At 43.4% G+C, this 14,678-nt stretch overlaps 1 protein-coding gene across 2 annotated transcripts in view; it reads left to right on the top strand.

Annotated features, from left to right (window-relative positions):
* MRS2 (magnesium transporter MRS2) overlaps positions 1 to 14,678 on the top strand; it is a 327,025-nt gene that overhangs the window by 101,540 nt on the left and 210,807 nt on the right. For both annotated transcript variants that reach the window (XM_069613569.1, XM_069613570.1), the window contains exon 4: positions 4,941 to 5,053. In XM_069613569.1, the coding sequence (XP_069469670.1) occupies positions 4,941 to 5,053 (113 nt within the window). The remainder of the gene's footprint in view (positions 1 to 4,940; positions 5,054 to 14,678) is intronic.

The raw sequence follows: 14,678 nt of genomic DNA, 5'->3' as shown, positions 1-14,678 counted from the left end.
ATTAAATAATTGTTTGGATAAGGTGTAGGATGGTAACCACATGCTGAAAACCTAGACTGGGCTATTCCCAATTGCTGCTTACAATCATCCTTGTTTTGGCGCTAATGGCAGGCCACACCTGCCAGGAACTGTGCAGCAGCCTGAATTGAAAACTTCCTCGGTCTTTCAATGAGGGTGAAGGGTCATTACCAGCACATTATTACCCAATAGTGCAGACAGTAGCTGTTTGTGTTGCAAGGAAAAGGAAATTCCTCAACCTATCCAAAAGGATAGGTTGAGCAGGAAAGTGCATTGTCAAAAGGCAGAAGAGGAAGACCCAGTAGCAATTGCTGACCCCAGCACACCCCCGAACTTCTACGTGTTTTTGCTCTCCACTCCTTGCACGCTGAATGATGGAGGTGAGCATGGAGACCAGGAGGCATATTTGAAGGAACACAGCAGACTAGGGAACACAGCAGTCTATGGAGCAGACTAGTCAGTACCAGCAGATTCGGTTTGAATGCACTACAATCAGATTGGACGTGCAGAGAAAGCTGGGTGCACGTCCAATTGCCACAAGACCTAGTAGCACCACGACTGTATATTTGGGTTTTATATAGCACTTTACACCAAAGCGCCGTACATAAGCTCAGAACGGTACAATATCTGCTAATATTGTAAGCACTTTAAACAATGTTTCATCGGTTCTCTAATGTAATATCTGCGCACATGACTTAAAAGGACCTTAGCTTGCCGAAACAGAATGCCCTTATTTGGATTTCCTGCTCACACGTGCTTGTGGAGTAGGCCAGTGAGTTAAATTAACCAAACGGCAGCTGTGTGGGGTAAGCTGAGATTCTGGTCTCTGTCCACTTTTAGACCAACAGCATAATTATTTTAACCCTAGGCAAGGCCAGCAATATTAAACTAGGAATCATTATGAAGATGAATATAGTACAATAGACTGCACAGCATAGGGCCGGTGCAAAGTCCAATATCTGGTCTTGTACAGTTCAGTATAGGCCCGATATCTTGCATGGCTCAGCTTGTCGTCGCTGATAAATGTGGTTTAATCTGTTGGAAATGAATTTGCTGAAACATTTGCATGCAACTATACACTGTTAGCACCCCAGCCCCCTTGCCATGGAATGCTGATCTGCAAGAGTTTTGATGTGTTTAAATCTGCTATATGTAATTTGCCTGCTTTTAGTAAGTACGGCGGATTTGTTTGTGCATGAAAAGCAAGACTGTGCTTATCTTTACTAACTCAACAACAAAGCGTGAAAAACGGACCGTGTGCATATTTTTCTTCCACCTTGGACCCGGTTGGGGGGGTGTGGAGGTTAGAGGGACATGTCCAAATTGTTCAAAGGGTGCAGAGGCTGAAGCCATTTCTATGAAGCAAGCCAATGGCATAATATTGGGACACCAAGTTACAATGTCGGTGCCACATGTAATTGATAATTTATTGAATAAAACTAAAACGCAGTACTTGACAAATGCCAGGTTGACCAGATATGAGCTGACATTATCAGCTTCAAATATTGTCCTATATCGTTGAAAGCCATTGTTGAAGCTTGTAGGATAGCCCAGCATTCAGCCAAAACAGCTGAATTTATTGCTCTTACCAGAGTTTGTGATTAAAGTTCTGGTCTTGTAGTTAATATTTTACTGACGGCCAATACGCGTTTGGAGTAGCTCACAACTTTGGCCACTTATGAGCCAAGAGGGTTCTTTATTTCACATGGGATAAAACGCAGCATGGTACCATGATTTTTTAAATCCTTGTATCCACTGACCCTGTAAAAAGCGGTCATCAAATAAAACACAACCAAGGTCATTGAAAATGACATGGGGAAAGTAATGCATTTGCTGACCAAATTGCAAAGGCAACTGCAGTCCCCTGTATCACCTATTTATGTTGCACACATGATGCAGTCGGAGAATATCATATTTGATAATATCCTTGAAACAGTGCGGACTGAGGCCACTGAGCAAGAGTTTCAGGAATGGAAACCGACTGAGAAATATGTAGATGGTTATTGGCTAGATATGCAAGAAGAGGGAAAATGGAAATTACCACATGTATTTACCTTTAATGTTGTTCTATGCTTATAGCCCGTCTCATATAGGTGCAGAAAGAATGTGTGAAGTTGCTCACTACAGTGTGGTGTAACACTAAACTAAAGACCAGCCACTATTGCCTTTTATAAACTGTTTAGTATGTGTGTGTTATAACATTGGGAAGAGTCGGGGAGCCCCAAAAATATTTTTTTTTTGCCCACCTACGTTTCTTTTGAAGCATTACAGCTAGAGTTTATTAAAATTGCCTCACTGTCAAGAAAAAATTGTTAGTGATTCGAATGTATATTTAGCAAATGGGTAGAAGCATTTCCCTAGGCAAGACAGTACTGCATTAAGCATTGTAAAAAAAATGCTTGTAAAGGAGCATCTCCCCCGATGTGAACCACCTTACAACAGTAATTAATCTTTTGTTAATGCTGCAACAGAATTGGCACACTCAGGTGTTGGATTGTCTCCTTACAAAGTAGTTATGGGGCGCCTTGCAAACGAATGGGGTGTGCCAAATTTAAAAGTTATGTTTACTGTTAACTATTGTAAGAGTTAGCTAAACACCTGTCCATTCTCTGAAAACCGGTTACTGATTGGAGTATTTTTCTAAAAACCATTGGGGAGGCCAGGACAGGGCATCCAGACAGATCAGTTGGTATTTGTCGAGTTTAGGACCACACCCCATGTGAAAAGGGCCATTGCAGGCATTGCTCACCACTCGTACAGCAGCAAAAATATTGTGCCTGCTAGTTTTGGGTCCACGCTTTACACATAAAAGCAAGCATCATCTTTTGATTACCCACACCATTGCATGCCGTGTTTGGTACTAAAAGCACCCCTTCTGCTGAGACATTGGACATTTGCATCATTGCCATATGTCCACAAAGACATTGCTGGAGCAACACAATGAGCGATTTAACTTGAGAACCAGGAAACTGCGACTCAATGGCAACTTGGCTACAAACTACGAAAAGGAATCCCTTGCCGTAAGGAACAGTTACGAGGTGGACCAGCCCACCATCTCTAATGGGCTGCCAGAAGGGGTGATCTAATAAGACTGCAAGGGCCGATTGAGCTCCATGAAATATATTTCAATTTCTTTTGGCTGTTTTCGTTGCTCCATACACAAGTTATGCCAAATCACGTATATGGCTATTTCATCCCAAAGAGGATTCATGTATCTTTATGCTCCTAAAAGAGAAAAAGGAAAAAAACAAAAAAAAACAAGGGATTTGTATATGCAGTACTGTCCGGAGTGAATGTTTGTGTTAGGTAGGTTATTATCACTGGAATGTTATGTAGCGCTATCCTTGTTTAGTATAGTAAAAAGTGTCCCCAATGCAACCATGTCACAGAACAGGGCCAACTTCTAAATCAACCACAAATTATATTTATTATACAAGAGGATGTTATTGGGTAAATGTTGGTCATAGATGTAGCAGAATTTACTTACTGAGATAGGTATAATAGGAGAACAACGTTTTTTTTTAAAGGATCAATTGTGAACAATGTGCTTAATTTGTGTTACTGTATGTGTTAATACAGGTTGTCTAATAAAATAGCTGTGCACATGATTTAATAGGACCTTAGCTTGCAGAAACAGAATGCCCTTGTTTGGATTTACCGCTCACGTGCTTGTAACTAGGGCAGTGGGTTACATTAGCCAAAAAGCATCTGTGTGGGGTAAGCTGAGATTCTGGTCTCTGTCCACTTTTAGACCATGCGCAAGCGTCCTGTCATAAGCTGTTTGCCCTGAAGTGTATGAAGCTGTTTGTTCTTGTCAGAGGGAGAGAGGGTAGGAAACCCAGATGAATGATTGTACATTTTGCTGGGCTCGCTTGAAGCGAAATAAACCTGTCTCTCTGAATTTCCTTTGAAAAACCTCCTGTGCCAGTGCTTTTATTTATTTGTGAAAACGGGCATGCATGCTGAAAAGTAGTTTCCCACAAATTCATCTGCATTTATATTGATGTTGCTAACCAGACTGCAGTAGGTGAGACCTTGGGGAGTCTCATAATGTAGAATAGAGCGAAATGGAGCGAAGAGAGAGCGGAAGAGCATTCAAGTGTAGAGGAGCAAGCAAGGAAAAGGAATGAAAGCGAGACTGAGCACAGGGAGGATGAGGGACCGCAAGAAGAAAATGGGAAGAACCAAGCGAGTGACGAGAAGAAAGATATTCATGTGCAAGACCATAGAAAGATTTGAAGACTAGGCACAAGAAATTACATTTTAGACGATGAGGGAAGGAAAGCCATCCGAGATAATCTAGAGAAGAGGTAGTCGCGGGGAGCTAAGAGGAAAAGTACACAAGTGGAGGCATTAGACGCAGATTTCAGAGGAGCTAATTGAGTCAGAGTGAGCCCAAAGAAGGCAGAGGAACAGTAGAAAAGACGAGAGAAAAGTTAGCAAGAGTTTGGTTGCCTCAAAAGTCCTGAAAAGAGGAAAGGGCAAGCTTTCCGAATATGATGTAAATGAAAGCGACAGGCACTTGAAGATGGAGATGTGATGAATGAAAGAGAAATATCTATTGTTGCTCTTTTGTTTCTTGCCTCTGTTATTTCCCCTGTTCCCTTCCCATTTCACTTGTGACGCTTTAAAACACAATTCTATTCTGTGATGCACCTTACAATTTATCAATAAAAGAAGTAAAATAAATGTGTAATTCAAAAGACAACTGATAATTCAACACTTCTTCTGATTTGCATTTTGTTTGAAAACAAATCCTATCTTTTGGGAAGTTATAGGTATCTGTATGTCTTTTAAAATATGAGCAAACCTTTGAAACCAAGGCAAAGAACTTGAAATTGATGTACGGTTCTCTGCAAACAATGCTTCCCGATGGAAAAAACTGATAGTGCTAATTGTATTTTTCTTGTTTTTCTTGTTAGAACGAAAGAAAACCGAACTATACCAAGAGTTGGGGCTTCAAGCACGTGACTTACGATTTCAGCATTTAATGAGCATTAACTCTAGAAACAACCGGATTATCATGAGACTAGAGGTGATTTCTGCTAGATGCATTAGTTCTACATGTGGCCTACTTGATACCAATCCGATGTTTAGTCAAAGCGCATGCTGAAGAATCCTTATTCGGCTTTGTCTATATCCATTCTAGATCCTTGACTAAAACATTTTTTAGAAGTAATGTGCTCCAATTTATATCTTCATGTGTACCCTGGTTTGATGCTCTTCTGCCCTTCTCTGGCAACATAATGGCCACTTTGCATGCCAACATACCACACATCTCCACATTTTTGATCCTTTATTTGTACCTTGCAAATATCTTTTTTTTATTCTCCATTATTTCGTATTACGGCGAAAGTCTAATAACACTGCTCCTTACTAAATGGGCAGTAAGATTGTTACCTGAAATGACTCACAGGCCCAGTAAATAACTGCCATTAAGCAATAAAGTTATGTTCCCCGTATACTAGGCCCTGTAACATATGAATGACTATCTTTTTTTATAGCCCCTCTCCTTTCAATGTTACAACTCAAATAGTGTCAACTCCTAACAGTTGAGGATACATTATTGTTCAACATAGCAATGACATGGGAAAGCAGTCCTATTAGCTTGTGATTATTAATCTGCCATAGTGGTTTATTAAAATTGCGACATTAGATCAATCCAAAACACACATCGGTTACATTTATTGAGTGTTGCACTGTGAACCTAAAATACTGTTCCATTTTATAAAAGCATTAATCCAACAGAATGAAATAAATATACATCCCACAAAGACATTAAGCTCCTAAACAATATGTGTATAGATTACAAACTGAGCTTAGTTCATGAATTGGCCACTGAGTTTAATAATACTTTACAATGCCTAAGGTCAAAATTAATTGAGAAGGTTATATCTACAATTCAACCTATTGTAAGAGAACATGATATCAAGGAATAAGCACATGTGATCTTGCAGGATAATGGGGCTGTGCATGTTTGGGTGGAAATGTCTAATAGCAAGTGGTAGCTGCTAATGGTGGGGTGGAGTGCTTCCTAAATAAAAGGACGGGAAAATGAGAATATTGTGGTGCCCAACATCAATGAAATGAACTTAACAGAAAATAGAGTTTGAAACTATTGACCTATATACTATGCCAAATGATTGCCACGATTTCACATTGACTCCAGTGTTGTTGGAGCGAACTGTGAGGAACAGTTGGACGAGAGTGGGGAAAATCTGAATGATGCTCAAGTCCGTACAGCATGTTCTTCTTCTATGGCTAGGTTTTCAGTTATTGAAAATCTTTTAACTACCTTGATGCAAAATAGTGAGCGTTTTGAAAGTAAGCGTGATCTTCAATCACTTTTGTTGAATAAATGTATAAACAAAGGTAGCTGAGTACTCAAAGATGAATGTACTCATAGGGAGGTATCGACGGGCAATGTGGAGTGGGAAAGGAATGGGGTGGATTGTGATAGTATACAAAGAAATTGTAGTTATTTCGGAAATGTGAGTATGAACTTAATGGATGTGACAATGGAAAGTGATTTAGTGAATTTAGAGGATGAAGTAGTAGACATGCTCCAAAGCAGTTAAGGCACAAGACAAGTTAAAAAGGCTACTAGGAAATACAAAAAGAGGACAATCTCACAAGCAGTAATGCATGGAATGAGAAAGAATGCTAAACATAGGAGCAGAATCTCTTGACTGAAGCTAACTGAATTTAATAGAGCATGGCTTTGAGGGGTGGGTAATAATAATAATGAAGGGACACCAACTATTAAAAAACAGCTGAAGATCAGAGGTAAAAAAAGTATGACCATACGGAAGGAATCAATGATGGGGTGACTTGAGGTATACAACTTGGAAAAGATTCAAAACGAACACTGCCCGAGTGTGAAACCAAACAGTGACATGCGATCATACATGTTACAGCAGCAAAAAGATGTAACTGTGCAAGGGTACCAACTGGGTGAGACAAAACACATAGAGACAACTAGTGGGGAAAAGAAACCAAGATCACGACTCCGTATACAGGATGCTTTGTCCGAAGACCTGGGGTGTTTGTTCCAATGGTCGCTAGAGCCCACACCTACGCAGTTAAAAGATGTTACATCTCAAGCCCAGGAAGCCATTTTGCCTCAAACTCGATTACACACCAAGTGGTTGGAAGTGTGGTAGATGAGTTGGCGACGAAGGCAATAATACAAAGGTGGCTAGAGCCTTCAACTAAATGTAGTTTCCTCTATTCATAAACACCCTCCCTTAATAGAGACTCTGTTCTTTGTATCCTCCATAGTATAGTGCTGCTTCATGTAATTGCCTCAGAGCATATAAGAATTGTGGATCGGATTGAAGATGGGTCCCAGCTTACATCAAATGTTTGGCTCATTAGTAAACTTCCTGTTAAGTAAGTATGGCAACCCGCATTCTACACTAATTTATAATAACATGGGTGAGAATTGTCAGCAATGGCACCACATAAATGGAATGGGTATTACTCAAGATCCAAGGGAACCTAACCGCTGTTTGGACAAGTGTAGGCCAACACTGATGCATGCACAATTTATGGAACATGACGGCGCGAATGCCAAGTTTTTCAGGCCCATTTCTTAAAGCAGTCCGGATGATAACTGAATACTGTGTTCATGGAATAACTGGTGAGAAGGCAGATTAGGCCGCTAAAGAACGGTCTCTGAATGTCACTCTCAAATACAGCTAGACGTTATCCGCTTGACCAAGCTATTGACTTTGTGGTTTGGGGCAATTATGCTTGAAGACAGATTGATTGGAAAAGTTGGTGATCACATTTTAAATAATTATGTGGCAGCATTGTTTTTTTTTTTTTTTTAAGAACTGCATAATTACGTGTCCAATCCAAACTGCAGGCTGGCATGAAGCAAAGGTAATTTTAGGTCGCTCTGAGCTTGTGGCTTTCCCCTCAGAGATCGGTCTGCACAGAAACTCAGCAGAGCAAACTTGGTCCTCAAGTGGAGGACTATTACATTTGCACATTTTTTTTATTTTTTTTGCTATTCATTTTTATAACCTAATCCGAGCTCTTACCATACATTATCTTCAAGAGCTCGCATTATACATGTGACTTGTTCACTTCCTTCTCCCCCTCCCCCCAGGTCCCTCACTAACTCCTCCTCAAACTGGAACTGTAAACATGGCTATCATCTCCTGAAAGTTCTCTGGCAATGTGCCCCATTGGTAGTCAAAATCTTCTGGTGACCTCTTAGCTTCTTCACCCTTATTAGATTGTCTCTCTTTCCTAATTCGGCATCCTTGTCCGGTTAGCCTATCTACACAAGGGGGGTTGTCATCGGGTGAGGTGAAGAGCGCATGCACTAGGGCATTCCAGGTCATTATATCATCCAAGCTTTCCCTTTTTTGCCAGTGGAGTGCTTCATTGCACACCGCAGCTTCCGCCATGGACTGTCTTTTTAGGTCTTCCCACCATCTCTGTGTGGCCCGTCTTGTGTCTAGCATGCCATTTCTATTATCCTGTTTACAAGTACCCAGGCCCAATCTATCGTCCTATTCTCTAGTTTTCCTCTTTTTGTAGCGTATGTACACCCCAAGGAGGCATGCTTCTGGCGACCATTCATATCCTGTAATACCCCCCTTCAACCTTGCTTCCATTCCCAGCCCGAACCCTCTAATCACTGGGCAGGACCAGAACATGTGCCACATACCTGATTTTTCTGCTCCACACCTCAGACACCTTCTGCATCTGGAAAACGCAATACCTTCTGTATGGTCTATGGAGTGTGTAGTATTGGGTTAGTTTTATTCTGGCATTTCTTGAAACCTTCTTGTGGTATAGCATCACGTTCAACCACTCTCCCTCCTTGAGCTCCCTACCCATCTCTGATTCCCGTGCTATTTTCCCTTTGGGTAATGCCCCTAGCAATCCTCGATACTGTCTAGATACTGCGTGTCCACCTTCTGACCATTGTATAGCAATACCAGTACCACATCTTCTTTCCCTTGGTTGGGGGAAGTCTTGCCCTTTTGATTCAATTCATGTAGTATTCTAGAATACCTTAGAAACTGACCCATGTGTATCCCAAATGCTTCCTTCAAATTCTGAAATGTTAGGAGCGTATTTAAGGAGTAAAGCTCTCAGATTGTTACTACACCATTGTCTTCCCAGTACATTCTACTGTGTGCCAAGTGTTTGGATGTGTCTCTGTATAGTGGTGCCAGAGTGATCTGGGGGGAGTAGGGTTCTTTGAGTTTCAGTACCATCTTGGTTCTAGACCAGATTTGCTTACCTAACCGCAGGTGAATCGGAGGGTCCTCAATCCTTCTCTGACCCACAACACCTCGGTTAGGCAGAATCATATTCAGTACCGTTTGGGAACACCACACACAATTAAGACTACAAGTGTAAGTACAAATTCACCTTTGGTACAAGCCTGTACTACACAGTAAAGTGGTAGTGATGGCTGAGCAGCCAGACTTATCTCAAGAGTAAAGTGAGCAGTATCAGAAGTTACACAAAGGACAGCAATTGCTATGGTTTTTAACAAACACTGACTCAAGGTTTCTGAGTAAAAGAATATACATTTAGTTACACCATCAGTTGTAAAACAGTTCACGAAATTAAAGCAGCAGAAAATCACAATCTTAATACACCACACACCACCCAATGAATTCTGGACCAGTTAAGCTCAAAATGAAGTGTGAGCAAAATGGCACTCCAGCAGTTTAAAAAGGGAGCGAAAGACAAGGTTATGCAAAATCAAGCAACACCAACAAGTAGGTTGGCAGGGCAATCGTGAAAAGGCTTACTACCACTATGATTCAAATCAATAGGCCTGGGCCAATGTTAATGGTTCAGAGTCTATGCAGAGGATCACACAGTTCAGAGTAGTTTGCGGTTAAGTCTTTGCCAAGAGTTCGAAACGAAGATGGTCGGAAGAAAAGTTATTTAAAAGAGTAGAGATGGACAAGCCCAACACTTTCACCGCAGTTTTGGACGGAATGAACAACTGGATTTGAACAGTACCTTATTAGAAGAAGAATGCTGTAGCTGAGGTAGAAGTTCCTGACAGGTCCTGCAGGGTCACGGTTCCTGAAGCGACTGACAAGAAGGAGGAAGACTGGAGGGTCCTGCACTGCCCAGGGAAGAAACCAGCAGCAAAGCAAAGCGACTAATAGGTGCGCTCCTTAAAACCCAAACAAGGTCCGGTACTGTCATGATCTCTGCTTCCAAAAGGTCAGGGTTTTCCCAACTCCCTTGGAAGCAGATCCATAACCCAGGTTCCGAGTGCCAACCAACCCAATTGGGACCTTTTGGACCCAGTCCTGGCACCAGTGGCACCAGGCTCATAAATATGCCCAGTCCCAGCGCTGGAAGCGCCGGGCTCATAATGCTTGGGTGGACTTGCCTGCAGCAGACCATGCTGCTTACTTGCCTGCCAGTTGAGTCTCTGATCCTCTTCTGTTTGGAACTACTTTTCCTGTTGGGTGGGGCAGGAGCCACTCCCTAGATTCAGAACACTGGAACTCTGCTGGAAAGCAGGAACTCTTTTCTTACCTAGGCGTGGCTGTGGAAGGAGACACCTAAGCACTACAGGAGGCTATTTAAACCACACCCGATGGATGAATCTTGCTTTGCGTTATTCTGCATCCTCAGCAGCAGAACGCTCATCGTGTCTTCTGCATCTGATCCTGGGCCTAAGGAAAAAGGCTTACCATTCTGAATCCAGTCTTCAGCAACACCTATAAAGACAAGAAAGAACAGGTTAGCATTACGGTCTTCAGTGACAGCTCTTCACTTACCTGGTCCATCGGCTGTCACCAACGCCTCGCGCTCCATTCCGGCATCTGAAAGACAAAGGCTTACCTACTCTTCGTGCGCTCCGGAGGTCTTCACACTGCATTATGGCATCTGAAAGACAAAAGCTTACCAACTCTTTGCAAGCTCCGGAGGCCTTCGGCGCTGCATCCCGCATCTGAAAGACAAAACAAGGTGCGTTTAAAGACATTGGGGAACTTTAATACTCACGTGCCATTACTCCTTTCCACATCTAACCCAGTGGGTATTCCGGCACCCTGCAGCCGCCCCGAACTTGTACCTGCAAAATAAAAAGACATAGCGCATCGTGAAGCAGGCAACAAGCGCTTACTTACGTGCTTCCAGGCGCTTCTATTCATCACACGGGCTCCATCTTCAACTCACTTCAGCCCGCCATCCGCCATCGCCGGAACCCTGCAAAACAAGAGACATCATTACTAAAGACTTTAAAGACATTAGAATTACTCGAAACTTACCGTTCGTGCAGTAATCGACAGACAGCAGTTCTCTGACGTCAAGAGGCCTGCTCCCCTTATCCAGTGAAGAAACTGGTTACAGCACCCTGCCTCGAGGCAGATGGAGAGCATGGCGTTCACTTACCTAAGGTGAGAGCGTTAACCTTTGGGGTTCTACAGGAGAAGAGAAAGGGAAGAAGAGAGAGACATTCAATAACCCAGTTCATTAATCCCACATTTTCTATCTGCAGACATCTTACCCTTCGAGCCAGACATACAGTGCACAGAGGTCCAGCCCAAAGAGCCAGCCGTGTGTTACACATCACCTTTGAAGATACGGTATACGCCCAGTCAAGACCGGCGCCTCTACGGGAATCAGATGAGTGTTACAGGTCCTCCTGGCTATCTGGTTCACTGCAGCGATGCACAGCAAATTTCGACCAGGGGAGGGAGGCTTTGCTTTGTGTTTTGGCGAACTGGTTGGTCCCACCAGCTCAAGGGAAGAAGATTCCTTGCAGATCTTGTTTGAGTGTAGGAGATTCGGATCCGCAGCAGGGCTTCACCGAGAGGTTCAGTAGTTGCAGTAGTCCTCATCCTTCAGCTTCTCTTCGGTTATCTCGATCCAGTGGCGACTCTGCCTTCCAAGTCCCAGAGACCTGCTTTTTATGCAGTTTTCCCCCATTCACACAGCCTGGCTGTCAATCACACAGCAGGGAGGCTGTCCTGGCAGGACAGTCACCTAGCCCATCAAACAAGAGTGCAACTTGGGTCTCCAAGCAGACCCTATGCAGGGTGCCTAAAACCCCTCCCTCACATCCTGTCCACCCAGACACTTGGGCGCCTAAGTAGGGCTTCTGTGCAGAAGCCGCCAAAGGACTGCGAACAAAGGAACCAAACCTGGTTTAGTACGCAGAGTAAAACACAAGAAAGACCTTTACAAAAAGAAATGGCGAATAAACCCAGCCAGAACCGAATAAAATTAAAAGGGGTCCAGCAGATTAAAGGTTGAGGCTACTAACATAGCCTAAAACAGTACCAAGGCTATTTTTCATAGACGCGGTAGAAAAGAAATGGTAGCTACCACTGCCACCAGCCAAATCTTAAAGCAAGGGGAATGAAATAATGTTCCCTGAGAAACGGACAAAAAGGATAACTATTAACCCTTTCCAGTACTCTATGGAAGATAGTTTGTACTGGGCCTGTGAATTTAAAGACTAATAGTCAATGGCAACTTTACATGTTCTGGGAGACAGTAGTCGGTCCCAGAAAATGGAGTTTAAAGTGGGAAGCCTGAAAAAGAAAACCCTGTGTCACTTCACTAAAGGTGCTGTGTGACACACAGTAAAAAGATGCCTATGAAGTCGGTGAGACTCCACAATCTATGAACACCTAAATGTAAAACACACAGCAAAACACATGTAAGAGTAGGAAAAAAGGCTCACACTCTTACCAGGTGAAAGAAATTAATCCTAGAAATCCAGCGAAGCTGCTGAGGGACTCAGTAGGTAAGGGAAATTAGCCATTCTGGAGAATTCTCCCCAATACTCTTTTAGGAAGAACGGAGCTATTCCTGGGCTCATCAAAGGTATGTTTGCCTGTTTCTGAGTCGGCTAGCCATCCTGCCACGTGCTGAAGCTGTCCTGCCAGGTAGTAGAGTTCAAAGTGCGGGAGCCGCAGCCCTCGTATTACCTGCAAAAGACGTTCAGAGCTACCCTTATTCTGCCGCATCCCCATATGAAGGTGCCCATCATCGAGGTTAGGTCTGTAAAGAAGGCCCTCGGTATGAGGTATGGCATATTTACAAAGTGGTACATAAGGCGGGTGAGAGCCACCATCTTTGAGAGTGCTATTCTGCCGATCACTCAGAGGGGCAGTTTTCCCCAGAATTTAAGAGGCTTCCAACCCAGATTTTCTATTCAGTGCATTTTATTGATGTGTCCCTTGTGTCATGGTGAATATCAACTCCTAGATGTCTAAAGGTATGGACCTTCTATTGTAGCCCCAGGCATGGGAGTCATTTCACATCCACCACCATCCATCCCGCTAGTGCAAATAGGCAGGATTATGTCTTGCTAATCGTGAACCCCGACAGTGCAACGAAATTCTCCAACAACTCTAGGTTGTCTTCGGGGTGTTTTATGTATAATAACATATCATCTGCGTATAGGGATATCTCATGATGTACCCCATCTACATGGAATCCTGTGTCTTTGAAAGTTTTCCTCATAAATATTGCTAGGGGTTCTAGTGCCAGAATATACAGCAGGGGGGATCAGGGACAAACTCGTTTAGTCCCTCTACGGATTGGGAACTGTTCTGATATGTATCTGCCAGTGCGTATTCTCGCAGTCAGGCTTTATTTTATTTATTTTCATTTTTAAAGCACTCACACAGCCCCGGGGCATCGAGGCGCTGTTAGAGGAATATGTCTTAGTTGCGTTTTTATAACATGCTTAATACCTAGAGGTTTCTAAGCGCGGACCCGGGGATGGCACCTGTGTTGCTTTGTGACGTCTTGTTTCTAAGGCGAGCACATTGCAGCGGAGCTATCCTCCCGGGACATGAGTAAAGCATTTGGATCCACTTCATGAGGTTGTCCCCCATGCCAAAGTTTCATAGGGATGCCAACAGCCATTCCCACCTGACAGTCACCGCCTTGATGGCATCTTGTGCCACCACTGCACAGCTTACATTTTCTAATCTCTATTTTTACAGTGCTTCTCCAGCATGGGGTCTGGAATGGATTCACATGCTCATGAATATTCCCCGTCGTCAGGCCGGGAATCCTCTGTAAAGAAAAAAATCAGTATCAGTTTCGTTTCTGATCTGTCTTTCTCAGTAGTAACCAATCACTGGTCTCTGGGTCATACTGCCCCCAGCCAATGACTGCCCTCTCCCTAAGCCCCGCCTTGGCAGCCATCCTCAGATTTTTACCGCACGCTCAAGTGTTGGGAGTCCTCTTGTTTAGCTCTCGAGCTTTTGCTGCGTTTTCACGTTTTTTTCAGAGATTTTCTCATTTTTCGGTCAAATAGAGCCTCAAGCTCCACTGTCTCTACATCCAATTAACGGGGATCAGTTTCAGATTTTTCTATGCCCCTCAAGGGTGAAGATTTCGTTGAGTTACGCTTCTTGGAGGAGTCCAGGCGTTTCTGCGCCTACCCGGACATGGCCCAGGAGAAAGGAAGCTCGACGCCCGGAAAGCTGTTCAGGGTTTGCCCTGGTTGCCAGCTGCAGAATGTTTTCAAGGAGGACGAGCACTCGAAATGTCTCTACTGCCTTCATGAGGACAAAACGCACGTGGAGAAGGACTGTGCGTTTTGCAGGAACATGTCGGAACGGACCATCAAGGACCGACACCTTCGTCTCTCCAACTGGCTAGAAGGAAAGAGGCCGTCAGATGAGAAGAAGAAG

Source organism: Ambystoma mexicanum, chromosome 5p (genome assembly GCF_040938575.1).
Source record: "Ambystoma mexicanum isolate Mex_15411 chromosome 5p, UKY_AmexF1_1, whole genome shotgun sequence".
Taxonomy (NCBI): Eukaryota; Metazoa; Chordata; class Amphibia; order Caudata; family Ambystomatidae; genus Ambystoma; species Ambystoma mexicanum.
Note: the sequence above shows the minus strand (reverse complement) of the source record. Positions and strands in the feature narration are given on the sequence as shown.